Raw genomic sequence first — 17,553 nt, 5'->3', positions numbered from 1 at the left:
CTTTTTATATGACCAGTTTAGCTTCTGAGTCAAGCAAAGCTTCCCCCTTACATGTCGTGATATGCCATTGGAGTCAAAATCAAATTAAGTGTCAAATGACTAGATTAAATGGTAAAATTTATCCCAAATTTATCATGGGTATAAAAGTGAGGAATAAGATGAACAATCTTGTTATATTTCTGTATACACATGTTATATATGTGCAGTCAAATTCAGTTATACTTAAATTCAACATATATTATCCAATTCCAGCTATGGAAATTTCTATAATTTTTTATCAACAAAAAACTATTAGAGATTTCATGTTGTACTATAGTATGAATTGTTGAGTTGTGAACATTAAAAATTAAGTGAAACTAATTAGAATGATTCATAGTATTCTAGGAAAATTAATATAGGTATAAGGTGTTCTTTGTTCTTAAAACATACCTGTTATTTTTACTCCTTCTTTTGTTTCTGCTGGTACACCAACACCAAACTCATTTTCTCCAGAGACTCGGAAGTAGTAAATTGCTCCTTCTTGTAAGTTGGTGACTTTGTAGGAGAGGCGGTTACAGTTATTGGTCACAGAGACCCATGCTCTCTTACTGGCCTCGCGTTTTTCTATGTGGTGATTCTTCACTGGTGCTCCACCATCGTTTTCAGGAACACCCCAGGATAATACTGCGGACTCTTTGGTTATATCATGTACAGTAATATTGGCTGGAGGACCAGGAGAATCTAAAACTTTGACAACTAGGGTCAGGGAAGCAGTGTTCAAAATATTCTGAATTGTTAATGTGTATTTTCCTGAATCATTTCTGTTGGCATTTTCAATAGTAAGTGATGTGCGAGAGTCTGTGGAATCAATATAAGCTCTTGTGCGGAGGTCAGTGTCTGGCTTACTCCATGAGACGCTAGGGACTGGTCTTCCTCGGAAAGGTACGGTCATGGTAAAGGAGGCACCAGCCTTGACAATCAAGGTCTTCTTCATTTCACTGTCAAGATCAAATACAGGTTCTTCTTCTCTTTCCTTTGCTATTTGGGGATCAGAGCTATCACTGGGATCACTGGCACCGACCTTATTGATAGATCTTACTCTGAAAACGTATTCCGCTCCTGTTGTTAGTCCACCTATGGTATATTCTGTGCCTCTTAAGTTCTGAATGGCAGTTTCCCATTCAGTCTCATCAGGTTTTTTGTATTCTACAGTGTATCCGGTTACTGGGGCCCCACCATCAAACAAGGGCTTAACCCAGCTAATGGTTATATTTGTCTTGCCTGAGTCCACAATTCTGGGTTTGGATGGAGGAGATGGTAAGAACACTGGATCTTCTGCCCGAATTAAGGGGGAGGGTTCACTTGGAAGGCTCAGGCCAGCAGCGTTTTCTGCATAAACCCGGTATTCATATTCACATCCTTCCCGAAGTCCAGTTGATTTCACTCTCAGATCGTAAACTGGTTTTTTGTTTACACGCACCCATCGTAGGCTGTTTTTCTCTCGCCTTTCAATTATATATCCAGAGATTTCACTGCCTCCATCACTCTCAGGTCTTGACCAGCAAAGTGTCATGAACTCTTTGGTCACAGATGTAATTTCCAAAGATGTTGGTGGACTTGGAACTGTAAATGGATCTAGTGCCTTTACTGCCACACTCTCTAGGGGCTCACCAACACCATATTTATTAACGCCTGTTACTCTAAAGATGTATTCATTGCCTTTGAGTAACTTGGTTACTTTACATGATGTTGTCTTTAATTCTCCTTCACATATTGTCCATGCAAGGTGGCTTGTTTCACGTTTTTCTACAATGTAATAGTCAATATCTGCACCACCATTTTCTTGGGGTGGTCCCCAGGAAAGAGAGCATTTCTCAGATGTGAGGCCATTTATTTCAAGTGGTCCTGCTGGTGGGCCAGGCTTATCAAGTACCTTGCAATTAATTGCCATAGACCGAGTTCCTGCAACATTCTTCAGTGTTAGTACATACTGCCCAGTGTCTCGTCTGATACAGTCTTTCACTGTTAACATAGTATCATAGTCCGTTGAGACAATTTCTGTTCTTGCTCTTTCTTCAATTTCTACACCATCCTTGGCCCAGGAAATTACTGGCAGAGGCCGTCCTGCAATATCTGCATTTATCTTAAGGACTTCTCCGGCTTTGACAACAATAACATCTCGGAACTTGACATCCATCATAATTCTTGGAGCCTCAACATCGTCTTTAACTGTAATGGGTCCAGTGGATTCAGATGGTTCACTGATGGAGTCAGCAGCATTCTTTGCAAACACGCGGAATTCATAACGCTGATCTTCAGTAAGTTCAGTTACTTCAAAGTATGTTTCTTGTACGTTAGTAAAATTGCATTTCAGCCACCGGCCATCGGGTAGTTCTCTGCGTTCAATGATGTATCCTGTGATCTTAGCTCCACCATCATAATGTGGTTTAGACCACTTAAGTGACACTGATTTTCTTGTGATATTTGTGACTTCAGGTTGTCCAGGAGGATCACAAGGATCTCTTGCAGGGACTGGCTCACAAGACTTACTGCATTTACCAATTCCAGCAATATTCTCAGCATATACACGATACTCATACATGAGTCCTTCATCAAGGCCAGAGACTTTCATTTGAGTATCAGTGATGAGGAGTTTATTTGCTTTTGACCAAAGAATGCTGCTTCTCTCTTTATATTCAAGGTGGTAGCCAATTACTTGACTTCCTCCATCATTTACTGGCACTTGCCAGGTTACAACCATGGTAGATTTTGTGGCATGCACAACTTTAGGAGTACCAGGAGGACCTGGGGGGCTGAATGGATACTCTGCAACAACAGGTGAAGATTCACTGTAGGAGCTCTTGCCATAGCGATTTTCTGCACAAACACGGAACTGATACTCACTTCCTGTTGTCAGACGAACTATTTTAATGGATGTTCTTGCAACTGCTTGTGAAACTGTGTGCCATGTTGTAGAAGTGGTTTCTCTCTTCTCAACAATGTAATTGCTAATTTGGCAGCCACCATCATATTCTGGAGGATTCCAAGAAATTGTTACATTGTCACAGCTAACTTCATCAATATGTACAGGTCCTGGAGGTCCTGGTTTGTCAAGGACAATTACAGTAATAGGAACTGTTATGGACCCAGCACTGTTTGAAACACATAATTCATAAGTTCCAACATCTTCCCTTGAAGCTTCCTTAATAGACAGTGATGTTACAGTCTTTGAAGAAGAAACATTGACCCTTGTGGTTTCTTTAAGAATCTGACCATCTTTTTTCCAGCTTATAGTAGCTTGAGGTCTTCCTTTAAAAGGAACATCAATCTTAAGTTGGTCTCTAGCCTTAACATTGAAAGTATTGAAAGGAAGCTCAACTGAGGGCTTTATTTCAATATCCCTTGCAATTACTGGCACTCCAAGTTGTCTTGGATCACTTCTTCCCTTTTCATTAACTGCAGCTACTCTGAAGGTATATTCTTCTCCAGCAGTTAGCCCAGATATAGTTGCTTCTAGAGTCTTGACTTGTGTGCAGGTGCTCCATTTTTCACTCCCTTTAGTCTGCATTTCAACTACATAACCAGTAATTTTGCTGCCACCATCACTTTCTGGTTTCTCCCACTTAATTGTAGTTGTGTTACGGGTCACATCAACAAGAGTTACTCTTCCAGGTGGGAGGGGTGGTTCAGAAACTTTAACAGGTTCAGCTGTTTCAGCTGGCAAACCAATTCCATATTCATTGGAAGCCAAGACTCGGAAGTAGTAAGAACATCCTTCTTGTAGATTTTCGATTTTAAAAGAATTCTTAGTGCAATTGTTTGTAACAGTAGCATATGCTTTTCTTGTAGTTTCCCGTTTTTCAACAATGTAGTTTGTAATCTTAGCCCCACCATCAATAAGTGGTGGTTCCCAAGACAGTGTCACCGAGTCTTTCTTTACTTCTCTTACATTCAAATTCACAGGAGCACTGGGTGAGTCAAGAACTCTGACGTTCACAAAAGCTGTTTTGGAGCCACTGTTATTTTCTAGTGTCAGATTATAACGACCACTATCAAATCTGGTAACATTATCAATTACTAACATTGTGTATGAGCTGGTCACCTCAATCTGGGCCCTCTCAGTGAGAATGCCTTCGGCCTTTTCCCATTTAACTTCAGGTTCTGGACGACCTTTGATTGTGACAAATAAGCGTAAAGTAGTGCTTGCACGCAGAACGACCACCTTTCTGAGATCAGCATCAAGTTCTATTTCTGGTGGCTCTAGCCTCTCTTTAGCAACAACTGAGCCAGGTATGGTTGCAGGTTCACCTACACCTTCAGAATTGATGGCACAAATACGGAAGTTATATTCAGTATTTTCTTTAAGCTTGGTCACTGTGAATTGCTTTCCTTGTAATCCTGTGGGTGGAGTGCAAATTGTCCACTCATCAGCAGCGGCTTCTTTGACCTCAACAACATAGCCCTTAACAGGTGCACCACCATCATAAATTGGCTTATTCCATGCCAGGGAGACAGAAGATCTGGAAGTATCTGTTACTTTTGGATTACTTGGTGGGCCCGGTGGATACAAAGCATCACATGCACGATAGAAAACAGATGGCTCACTAGGTTCACCCACGCCAGCCGCATTTTCAGCAGCTACCCTGAATTCATAGGAATGACCTTCAGTAAGGCCAGTTACTCTGAATCGGAGATCTGTTAGTGTTTTCTTGTTGCACTTGGTCCATCTGATACCTTCCTTATCTCGTTTTTCAAGAATGTAGCCCTCAATTTCAGCACCTCCATCATCCACTGGGCGCGCCCATGTTACTACCATAGAGTCTTTGGTGATTGCTGAGGCTTCAGGTGGTGAAGGAGGACCTGGTGGTTTATAAGGATTACAGGCTATAACAGGCTCAGATTCCAAAGGCTCTCCAATTCCATATTTATTCACAGCCATGACACGGAAAATGTACTCATTACCAGGAAGAAGTTTAGTGACTTTGTAGTTAAGGGCCTGAACCTCAGTTGAAACCTGGGTCCAGGAGAGTCTGCTTGTTTCTCTCTTTTCAATGATGTAATGTGAAATACTAGCACCACCGTCTTGTAAAGGTGGGTTCCATGCCAGGTAACATTTCTCGGCAGTAACTCCAGAAACTTTCAGAGGTCCTTCAGGGGGCCCTGGCCTATCAAGTACTTTTACAGTGATGGGTATAGACTTTGTGCCACCAACATTGCTGAGTTTCAGAATATATTGTCCCCCATCAGTACGTATACAGTCTTTGACAATAAGAGTGGTTTTCTGAATAGTAGACTTAATTTCCATCCTAGCAGTTGTTTCTTCAAGCTCTCTTCCATCTTTTGACCAAACAATATCAGGTATAGGTTTGCCACGGATATCAGCTTCAAGGACAAAAGTCTCTCCTGCATGAACAATGATTACATCTTTATATTTTGGATCCATTGAGGCATTTGGTGCATCAATTTCATCTCTTGCAGTGATGGCACCAGTGCTTTCAGATGGTTCACTAAAGTTGCCAGCTGCATTTCTTGCAATTACTCTAAATTCATATCTTTGGTCTTCTACAAGTCCACTCACTGTAAATTCAGTTTCTAATACATTGGTAAAGCTGGCTTTCATCCAGCGGCCATCAGGTAGATCTTTCTTTTCTACAATATAACCTGTTATTTTGCTACCACCATCATAGGCAGGTTTCTTCCATTTCAGTGTGACATTGTTTCTTGTAATAACAATGGCTTCGGGGCGACCAGGTGGGTCACATGGATCACGAGCGACAAAGCATTCTGACACTTTGCTAGGCTTGCCAATGCCAACAATATTTTCAGCAGAAACTTTGAACTCATACTCAAGGCCTTCATCAAGCCCAGTGGTTTTGAATTTGGTGTCTTGAATGGGAGTCTTATTTAATTTGACCCATAAAATGCTGTTCTTTTCTTTCTGTTCAAGATGGTAGCCAATAACTTTGCTACCTCCATCATTAACTGGCTCATGCCACTGCACAATCATTTGGTCTTTTGAAATTGATGTCACAAAAGGAGTTCCAGGTGGTCCAGGTTCTTTAAATGGATATTGTACAATAACTGGTTTAGAATCCAGAGGGGCACTTTTTCCGTACCTGTTTTCTGCAAAAATTCTGAACTGGTACTCAGTTCCCGTTTTCAGTTTGGTTACTTTTATTGTTGTTCTTGCAACTGTTGCTGATACCATATGCCAAGTGGTAGTAGTTGTCTCTCGCTTCTCTACAATGTAGTTGCTTATTTGGCAGCCACCAGTATAAGCTGGAGGTTCCCAAGATATGACCACAAAGTCTGCACTAACTTCATCAAACCGAACTGGTCCAACTGGAGGTCCAGGCTTTTCCAAAACAATAATGCTGAGATTCTCTGTTGCTGTACCTGCACTATTTGTTGCTGTTATAGTGTATTTTCCAAAGTCATCTTTGCTACTCTCTTTAATGTGAAGGATAGTTGAGTTAGCTGTTTCCTCAACATTTACTCTTGTGGTCTGTTTAAGAGGTTCACCATCTTTGACCCATGAAATTTTAGGGCTTGGTCGGCCAATAACTGGAATTTCAATTTTAAGATCTTCCCCAGCTTGGATGCTGTATGTGTTAAATGGTAACTTAAAACTGGGCTGTATAGTCAAGTCCTTGGCTATCACAGGAACACCAAGCACTCTTGGATCACTTTGTCCTTTCTCATTGTAAGCCTTGACACGGAACTGATATTCTTGTCCAGAACTCAAACTAGTAACAACTGCATTACAGACTTTGGATTCAGCCACAACGCTCCATTTTTCTGTTCCTTTAGGCTGCATTTCAACAACATACCCCAGGATTCTGCTACCACCATCATGTTCAGGTTTCTCCCACATCAATGATGCACTGGTCTGGGACACATCAGTGAGTGTAACTTTTCCTGGTGGGGAAGGAGGTTCAGCAGCTTTCACAGCATCAACAGTTTCCACTGGAACACCAACTCCAAATTCATTTTCAGCCATAACTCTAAAGTAATAAATGGCTCCTTCTGTAAGATTCTCAACCTTAAAGCTTGTTTTGCCACATTTACTACTCACGTTAGCATATGCTTTTCTGGTTGATTCACGTTTGTCAATAACATAGTTCTTGACCTTTGAACCCCCATCAATGATGGGTGGTTCCCATACCAGAAGGACAGAATCTTTTTTGACTTCTTTGACTGTCAAATTCTGTGGTGGTCCTGGGGTGTCAAGAACTTTCACTGTTACAAAGGCAGATTTAGATCCGCTGCTGTTTTCTAGCTTGAGCATGTATTTTCCAGCATCATTTCTATCACAGTTATCTATTGATAGTTGGGTATAGTTTAGTCCCTTTTCAATTTGGACCTTATCTGTGAATTCACCTTCCTCTCGAGACCAAGTGATCTCAGGTGTTGGGCGACCTTTGAATGGAATGTGAATTCTGGCAGATCCACCAGCTCTTACAACAATTCCTTTCCTTAATTCAGAGTCCAGGTCAAGTTCAGGTGCTTCAAGTTTATCTTCTGGTTTCACAGTACCAGGAACTGATGTAGCCTCACCTAAACCAACTTTATTGAGGGCACAGACTCGTATTTTATACTCTTGGTGCTCAGTGAGTTTTGAAATTTCAAATCGAGTGGCTCTCAGGCCAGTCTGTGGAGTAACTATCTGCCATTCTTCTTCATCTGCTTTACAGATTTCTACTATATATCCTAGGATCTCACTGCCACCATCATAGATGGGCTTACCCCAGGCAAGTGTAATTGAATTTTTAGTGGTGTCTACAATGTGTGCATTTGTGGGTGGGCCAGGTTTGAAAACAGGATCACAAGCCTTGTAATAAACTGTAGCTGGACTTGGTTCTCCAACTCCAGCAGCGTTTTCTGCAGAGACTCTAAATTCGTACTCGTGATCTTCTGTTAATCCTGTTACTCTTAGACGCAAATCTGTGATGCGGCGTTTATTACATTTTATCCACCTAATGCCACTTCTGTCTCTTTTCTCTACAATGTAACCAATAATCTCACTTCCACCATCACTATCTGGACGGTTCCAACAGACGGTCATGGAGTCCTTGGCAATGTTTGTGACTTCCAAGCTTTTTGGTGGTCCAGGCGGCACAAATGGATTTTTCATTAGTACTGGTGCAGATTCCAAAGGCTCTCCAACACCATATTTGTTGACAGCCATTATACGGAAAACATATTCATTCCCTTCTAAGAGTTTGGTAACTTTCAGAGAATTGGTCACAACTTCTGAAGCAACAACAGTCCAGGCAAGTCGAGTCGTTTCTCTCTTTTCAACAACATAGTGAGAAATGTCACTGCCACCATCTTGAAGTGGTGGAGACCACGTTAAAGAGCATTTTTCAGAAGTGACCCCTGTAACCTGGACTGGCCCTTCTGGAGGTCCTGGTCTATCTAATACTTTTACATTTACTGGGAATGACTTAGAACCTGCGACATTGGAAGCTCTTAAAATATACTGTCCACCATCAATTCTAATGGCATCCTTTACAATAAGTAAAGCCTTGAAATCTGTGTTCTTTATTTCACATCTGGCAGATTCTTCAATTTCCTTATCTCCTCGTAACCACTCAATGGTAGGTAGGGGCTTTCCATGGACATCAGCCTCAAGCCTGAATGTTTCTCCAGCATTTACCACTATCGTATCTCTGAATTTTGGATCCATTGAAATTCTTGGGAGTTCAACCTCATCCTTGGCAGTTATTGGTCCAGTACTGTCAGAAGGTTTACTTATTGCACCAGCTGCATTCTTTGCAATGACTCTGAACTCATATCTTTGATCTTCAGTAAGACCTGACACAGTGAATTGAGTTTCAATGACATTTGTGAAGCTAGCTTTCATCCAGCGACCATCAGGCAAATCACGTTTCTCTACAATGTAACCTGTAATCATACTTCCACCATCATATGCAGGTTTGGTCCATTGTAAAGTGATTTCATTTCTTTTAACCATTATTGCTTCTGGTGTTCCTGGTGGGTCACAGGGATCTCTGGCTACGTAGCATTCAGAATTCTTGCTTGCTTTTCCTACCCCAACAATATTTTCAGCATAAACTCTGAATTCATACTCAATGCCCTCTTCAAGATTGACTGCCTTAAATTGGGTGTCATGAATAATTGTTTTGTTGACTTTTGTCCATAAAATACTATTTCTTTCCTTTCTCTCAAGGTGGTAACCTATGACTGGGCTTCCACCATTATTGATTGGTTCATGCCACTGAATGACCATGGAGTCTTTGGAAATGGCTGTGGCAAATGGCGTGCCCGGGGGGCCTGGTTCTTTGTAGGGATATTGAGCTACAATCGGATCAGACTCCAAGGCAAAGCTTTGTCCATATCTGTTTTCAGCAAAGATTCTGAATTGGTATTCTGTACCAGTTTTCAGTTTGGTCACTTTGAGTGTGGTTCTGGCAACAGTAGCAGAAACCGTATCCCATACTGTGGTGGTTGTATCTCTTTTCTGAACAATGTAGTTGGTGATCTGGCAGCCCCCTGTATATAACGGGGGATTCCAAGATAGTGTAATACTTTCAGCACTGACTTCATCAAATTTAACAGGTCCTTTTGGAGGATCAGGTTTATCTAGAGTTATAATTTCAATGGATGCTGTTTTCTGACCCACGACATTAACAACCGTGATTCCATAATGTCCACCATCATCCTTATGAGTTTCTTTAATACTGAGTATAGTGAGGTCAGGTGAGTCCGTTACATTAACTCTTGTAGTCTGCTTCAGTGGAAGATCATCTTTAGTCCAGGTAATGGTTGGCTTAGGACGTCCAGAAATTGGCACTTCTATTTTCAAGTCTTGGCCAACCTGTACACTGTAATTACTGAATGCAGGTCTTACATCTGGCTCAATGACCAGATCTTTGGCAACTATTGGAACTGCAAGGGACCTAGGATCACTTCTTCCCTTTTCATTTACAGCAACAACTCTAAAGAGATATTCTTCTCCCTGAGTTAGGTTCGTAATTACTGCTTCAAGGGACTTGACACGGGCACACTCTGACCATTTCTCACTGTGTTTAGCTTGCATTTCCACAATATACTGAATGATTTTGCTGCCACCGTCATGTTCAGGCTTTGTCCAACTCAAGGAAACACTGTTTCTGGTGACATCATCCACAGTTATTTTTCCTGGAGGTTGTGGGACTTCTGCAACCTTAACTGGGTCAGTAGTGTGGGCAGGAAGGCCAATACCATACTCATTCTCAGCTGTGACTCTAAAGTAGTAACTGCATCCTTCTTGGAGTTGATCGATCTTCCAAGAATTCTTATGGCAATTTGTTACAACTGCAGCATATGATTTTCTTGTGGCTTCACGTTTCTCAACAATGTAATTTTTAATTTTGGATCCCCCATCCAAAAGAGGAGGTTCCCATGTAATAGATACTGAGTCTTTAGTGATATCTGTGACTTTCAGGTTAACAGGTGGACTTGGTGTATCCAGGACTCTCACAGTAACAAAGGCAGACTTTGTTCCACTGCTGTTTTCTAATGTGAGGGTATATTTGCCACTATCATATCGGTTGACATTGTCAAGAACAAGAGAGGTGAAACTGCTAGTGACATCAATTATAGCTGCATCTCGGATTTCACCATCCATCTTCCCCCATTTAACCTCTGGTGTGGGACGACCTTTAATAGGCACAAATAGCCTTAAGGAGCCACCTGCCCTTATATTTATAATTTTCCTTAGTTCTAGGTCAAGTTCAATGTCTGGTGCTTCCAATTTTTCTTCAACTATAACAGGTCCAGGGACATCAGCATGTTCTCCAACTCCAGCTTTATTAACAGCACAGATGCGGAAGTTGTATTCATGCTTTTCCAACAGCTTTTCTACTTCTATATTTGTTTTATTGATTCCAGTTGGTGGAGTGCACATTGTCCATTCACCAACACTCACATCACATTTTTCAACAATGTATCCTTGGATTTCACAGCCACCATCATATATTGGTTTGCTCCAAGAAAGGAAGACAGAAGATCTGGTAATATCCACAACTTTGGGATTGTTTGGAGGTCCTGGTTTATAAATAGGATCACAAGCCTTCTGGTAAGCAGAAGGTGGGCTTGGTTCACTAAGTCCAGCAGCATTCTCGGCTGAGACTCTGAATTCATAATCATGATTTTCTAGGAGGCCAGTTACTCTCAGGCGCAATTCTCCAATCAGGCGTTTGTGGCACCTTGTCCATCTAATGCCCTCCTTATCCCGTTTTTCAAGAACATATCCAAGAATCTCACTGCCACCATCAGATGCTGGTCTTTCCCATACAACAATCATTGAGTCCTTGGTCACTGTTGTGATTTCTGGAGCCTTTGGTGCATCTGGCACTACAAACGGATTCTTGGCAATTACTGGCTCAGATTCAAGAGGTTCACCAACACCATATTTATTTACAGCCATTATACGGAAAACATATTCATTGCCTTCGAGAAGCTTAGTAACCTTGTAGCTGAGAGTTTGCACATTGGCATCAACCAAAGTCCAAACTAAGCGGCTGGTTTCTCTCCTTTCCACAATATAATTTATGATATCACTGCCACCATCCTGTAGTGGGGGTTTCCAAGCTAGTGTGCATTTTTCTGCTGTCACTCCTGATATAACAACAGGTCCTTCAGGTGGCCCTGGTCTATCAAGAACTTTGACGTTTACAGTAACTGATCTTTCCCCTGCAACATTTTTGGCCTTTAGTATATAATTTCCACTGTCAATGCGTACTGCATCCTTGACGCTGAGACTGGTAGCAAAGTCTGTGCTCTTTATTTCTAATCGAGCTGTATTTGAAAGCTCATGATCACCTTTTACCCACTGAGTGGTTGGTATTGGTTTGCCATAAATATCTGCATCAATCTTGAATGATTCACCAGCATGAAGTACAATTGTGTCTTTGTATTTTGGATCCATACTTATTCGTGGTGGATCTACCTCATCCCTTGCTGTTATTGCTCCTGTGCTTTCTGAAGGCTCACTAAACACTCCTGCGGCATTTCGAGCTATGACCCGGAACTCATATCTATGATCTTCAACTAGGCCAGTTACTTCAAACTGAGTGTCAATGACATTTGTAAAACTGGCCTTCATCCAGCGGCCCTCAGGCAATTCTTTCTTCTCAACAATATAACCAGTGATCTTGCTTCCGCCATCGTAAGTGGGTTTCTTCCATTGGAGAGTCACAGAATTTCGTGTGACAATAATTGCCTCTGGCCGTCCTGGTGGGTCACATGGGTCACGAGCTACATAGCATTCTGATACCTTACTTGGCTTGCCGATGCCCACGATATTCTCTGCAGAGACTCTAAATTCATATTCAATGCCTTCATCGAGGCCAGTTGTTTTAAACTTGGTTTGAGGAATAGGTGTTTTATTCAACTTCACCCAGAGGATACTATTTCTTTCCTTGCGTTCTAGATGATAGCCAATGACTTTGCTACCTCCATCACTAACTGGCTCATTCCATTGTACTTCCATGCTGTCCTTGGAGGAGAGCGTTACAAATGGTGTGCCAGGTGGACCAGGAACTTTGAATGGATACTGGGCTACAACAGGCTCTGAATTGAGGTAGGTACTCTTTCCATACCTGTTTTCAGCTGCAATCCTAAACTGATATTCACATCCAGTCTTTAATCTGCAAGCCTTTATTGTTGTCCTTGCAACAGTAGCTGACACAATTTGCCAGGTGGTTGTGGAAGTGTCCCGTTTTTCTACAATGTAATTATTGATAGAACTCCCACCATCATACTTAGGTGGGCTCCAGGAAAGAGTAATACTATCAGCTGTCACTTCATCCATTTTAACTGGTCCAGTTGGAGGCCCTGGTTTGTCAAGAACAATAATATTAAGGGTTTCAGTAGCTTCACCAGCCGAGTTAGTCAGTTTAACTGTGTAATGTCCAACATCTTCTCGGCAGGCTTCCTTTATTGTCAGTAGTGAATTATTTTCCGTGCTCTCTGCATTTACTCTAGTTGTCTGCTTCAGTGGTACATCATCTTTATGCCAGGTAACAGCTGGTACAGGGCGTCCAATGAATGGCACATCAACTTTTAGGTCTTCACCTGCCAGTACAGTGAAAGTATTGAACAGGAGTTTGAAGGCTGGTGGAATGATAAGATCTTTGGCAATTACTGGCACACTCAGTTGTCTAGGATCACTGATACCCTTTTCATTCTGAGCCGAAACACGGAAAGAGTATTCTTCACCCTGAATTAATCCGGTTATAGTGGCTTCAGTGACTTTGACCGTGGCACATGTGGCCCATTTGTCACTACCTTTGCTCTGCATCTCAACAATGTAGCCTAGAATTCGGCTGCCTCCATCATGCTCTGGTTTTTCCCAAGAGAGTGTCACACTATTCCTGGTGACATCCATCAAAGTTATTTTTCCTGGAGGAAGGGGTCGTTCTGATGCTTTCACAGATTCTGCAGTTTCAGCAGGCAGCCCAATGCCATATTCATTTTCAGCAAGAACTCTGAAATAGTAACTACACCCTTCTTGAAGCTGGTCTACCTTCCAGGAAGTCTTGTGGCAATTTGTTGCAACAGTTGAATATGCTTTTCTTGTTGATTCCCTCTTTTCAACAATATAGTTCTTTATTTTTGAACCACCATCAAGGAGGGGAGGCTCCCATGTCAAGGTGACAGATGTTTTAGTGACCTCCTTTACTTTGAGATCCTGTGGAGGGCCTGGTGTATCTAATACTCTAACATTGACAAATGCAGACTTGCTGCCCGAGCTGTTTTCTACAGTTAGTATGTATTTGCCACTGTCAAATCTGTTTACATTTCCAACAATGAGCAGGGTGTAAGAGCTTGTGGATTCAATGCTAGCTTTATCTAAAGATTCTCCATGTTCCCGAGTCCACTTCACCTCAGGTGCAGGCCTTCCTTTGATTGGAACAAAAAGTCTCAGGGTACAACAAGCTCTTATTGTAACAACTTTTCGCAGGTCAGCGTCCAGTTCAATCTCTGGAGGCAGCATCCTTTCTTCAGCCTTTGGAGTTCCAGGAACAAGTGCAGGTTCTCCCATTCCTTCAGAATTCATGGCATAGATGCGGATTTTATATTCCTGATTCTCTATGAGGTTGGTGATGGTGTAAGAAGTTGCCTTGAGCCCAGCTGGTGGAGTGACAATCTGCCATTCATCTTCCTCTGGCAGTGCAATCTCAACAATATACCCAGTGATTTCTGAGCCACCATCATAGATTGGTTTATTCCAAGCAATTGAAATGGATGATCGGCTTGTATCTAGAACTCGTGGGTTACCTGGTGGGCCAGGCTTAAACACAGCATCACAAGCTTTATAAAATGGACTGGTAGGACTTGGTGCACTAATGCCAGCAGCATTTTCAGCCATAATCCTGAACTCATATTCATGTCCTTCTGTCAGTCCAGACACTTTATATCTTAAATCAGTAAGAGTTTTTTTGTTGCATCTCACCCAGCGTTGTCCAGCTTTATCACGTCGTTCTACAATGTAATTGATGATTTCACTTCCGCCATCAGAGTCAGGATGTCCCCAGCAGACAACCATTGAATCTTTAGTAATAGCTGTAACTTCAGGGTTTTTGGGTGGATCAGGGGGTCCATAAGGATTTACTGCAAGCACAGGCTCTGATTCCAGTGGTTCTCCAACTCCATATTTATTTACAGCCATGACACGGAATATGTATTCATTGCCTTTCAAAAGTTTAGTGACCTTTAGTTTGGTTACTTGGACTTCGGAGGCTACATTTGTCCATGCCAATCTGCTGGTTTCACGTTTCTGAACTATGTAATGATCAATTTTGGCACCTCCATCATCCAGTGGAGGCAGCCATGACAATACACATTTTTCAGATGTCACTTCAGATACAGCTAAAGGTCCTTCAGGTGGGCCTGGTCTATCAAGAACTTTGACATTGAAAATATGCTTAGCAAAACCACCAGGATTAGTTGCTGTAAGGATATAGGCACCACTGTCTCTTCTTGATGAATCCTTGTTTACCAAATGAGTTGAGAAATCTGCAATTCTTATTTCTAACTTTCCTGTGCCCTCAAGTTCCTTTCCATCCTTGGTCCATTCCATTGTTGGAGGTGGACGACCTGAGACGTCAGCTTCTAGCTTGAATGCTTCACCTGCTTTTAATACAACTGTGTCTTTAAATTTAACATCCACCATTATCCTTGGTGCTTCAACATCATCCCTGCATGTGATAGCATCTGATGGCTCAGATGGTGGACTAATGGCACCAGCAGCATTTTTGGCAATGACCCGGAATTCATAGGCAGCATCTTCTGTTAGGCCACTGACTGTAAACTCATTCTCCAAAATGTTGCTGAAGTTGGCTTTCAGCCACCGTCCATTAGGAAGATCTCTCTTTTCAACTATATAACTAGTGATTTTAAAGCCTCCAGTATATTCAGGCTTAGCCCATTTAAGTGTCACTGTGTGTCTAGTAATATTTAGAGGAACTGGTTTCCCAGGTGGGTCAATGGGATCTAAGGCAAGCATAGGTTCAGATGGCTTACTTGGCTTGCTTTTGCCTGCCATGTTTTCTGCAATCACTCGGAATTCATAAGCAATACCATCTGTAAGTCCACTTGATTTGAAAATGTTGCCTGGTACTAATGCTTTGCTCACAGTCTGCCAGAGAATACCATTGCGTTCTTTTCTTTCAATATGATATCCTAAAATGGGGCTTCCACCATCAGTAAGAGGTTCATGCCAGCTAATTGTTATTGAATCCTTGGTAACTGCGGTCACCTGAGGGGTCCCAGGAGGCCCAGGAACCTTAAATGGATAGTTGGCAACTACAGATGCTGAGGTGATGGCTGGTCCAACTCCATATCTGTTTTGAGCTTTTACCCGGAATTGATACTCCACTCCAGTAGTAAGACGAGTGGCTTTATAGGTAGTGCGTATAACGGTGGTGGCTAACTCAACCCATGTAGTACTGTCAGTCTGTCGCATTTCTACTACATAGTTGCTTATTGGTACACCTCCATCATTCTCAGGTGGGTCCCAAGAGAAGGTTATAAAATCAGATGAAACTTCATCAAATCTGATTGGTCCAGTAGGTGGCCCTGGGATATCATGGACTTGAATGGTGATGGTATCACCAACCTCTCCTACAGTGTTTCTTGCTGTTAATGGGTAGGGCCCACTATCACTTCTTACACACTCATTGATATTTAAGATGGTTGAGGTTGCTGTATTTTCAAAATTAACTCTCTGTGTCTGTTTAAGAATTTGGTCTCCTTTTTTCCACGTAACTGTGGGCTTTGGTCGACCAAGCACTGGAATTTCAACTTTGATGTTGTCACCAGCTCTGGCGATGACTAATTTCTGGTAAATGCCACGGAGATCCAATTCTGGAAGCATTGTCTGCTCCTTGACAATGACGGGTCTACTTTCTCTGGGTGCACTTCTTCCTGCACTGTTCACTGCCATCACTTGGAAGGTGTATTCTTCCCCTTCAGTTAGATTCTTCACAACACATTCTAACCCCTTCACTGTTGTGATATGAGTCCATTGGTCAGAGCCTTTTCTTTGGGCTTCAATCACATAGCCAGTGATCTTACTGCCACCATCATGCTTTGGTTTAGGCCAGGCCAGGCTGACTGTGCTCTTAGTTATGTCCATAATGTTAAGACTGTCAGGTGGTGATGGTGCTTCGGAGGCTTTTACAGGTTCTGTTGTTTCTGTTGGCTCACCAATTCCATATTCATTTTCTGCCATCACTCTAAAGAAGTATTCGCATCCTTCAGACAAGCCAGTAACTTTATATGTGCATTTATGGCACTTAGTAGTGGCTGTGGAGTAAGATTTCCGTGTTGCTTCTCGTTTCTCCACAATATAGTTTGTTATACGTGAGCCCCCATCTATCAGAGGGAGGTCCCAGTGGAGGGTGACACTGTCCTTTGTGATGTCTGTAGGCCTTAGGTTAAGGACAGGTCCTGGTGTATCCAAGACTCTGACATTAACGAAGCCACTTTTCTTCCCAGCAGGATTTTCAATGGTCATGACAAATTTACCAGTGTCATATCTGTTACATTCTGGTATAATCAGGAGAGTAAACGATTCCGTATTTTCAATGTTAGCTCGGTTTTTCAGGTTGATACCATCTTTGGTCCATGTCACTTCAGGAGCAGGACGACCTTTAATTGGCACGAATATTCTAATGCTGAGTCCTGCTCTAACAACAAGTGTTCTTCGAAGCTCAGCATCTAGTTCAAAATCAGGAGCCATTTCCCGTTCTACAATTTCAACATCTGGAATCAGTGCTGGCTCCCCAATACCTGCATCATTCATGGCTCTGATTCTAAAATTGTATTTTTCTTTAGTCTGAAGATCAGAGACAACAAATTGAGTGATTCGGAGACCGGTTCCTGTTGTATCTTTTATCCAGGCCTCATCTCCTACTTTTTGATGCTCTACAACATAGCCAGTGATTTCAAGTCCTCCATCATAATGAGGCTTGCCCCAGGCTAAAGAAGCCGATTTCTTGGTAGTATCAGTGACATGTGGATTTGAAGGTGGGCCTGGGGGATCTGAAATAGAAGCAAAGA

At 42.1% G+C, this 17,553-nt stretch overlaps 1 protein-coding gene across 1 annotated transcript in view; it reads right to left on the bottom strand.

The window, feature by feature from the left end:
• Nucleotides 1–17,553, bottom strand: part of TTN (titin) — a 269,934-nt gene that overhangs the window by 32,686 nt on the left and 219,695 nt on the right. Inside the window, exon 277 of the mRNA XM_029934316.1 lies at nucleotides 430–17,535. Within this exon, the coding sequence (XP_029790176.1) occupies nucleotides 430–17,535 (17,106 nt within the window). The remainder of the gene's footprint in view (nucleotides 1–429; nucleotides 17,536–17,553) is intronic.

Source organism: Suricata suricatta, chromosome 3 (assembly GCF_006229205.1).
Source record: "Suricata suricatta isolate VVHF042 chromosome 3, meerkat_22Aug2017_6uvM2_HiC, whole genome shotgun sequence".
In the NCBI taxonomy this organism is placed as follows: domain Eukaryota; kingdom Metazoa; phylum Chordata; class Mammalia; order Carnivora; family Herpestidae; genus Suricata; species Suricata suricatta.
The sequence above is the reverse complement of the archived record's forward strand: the minus strand, read 5'-3'. Positions and strand labels throughout refer to the sequence as shown.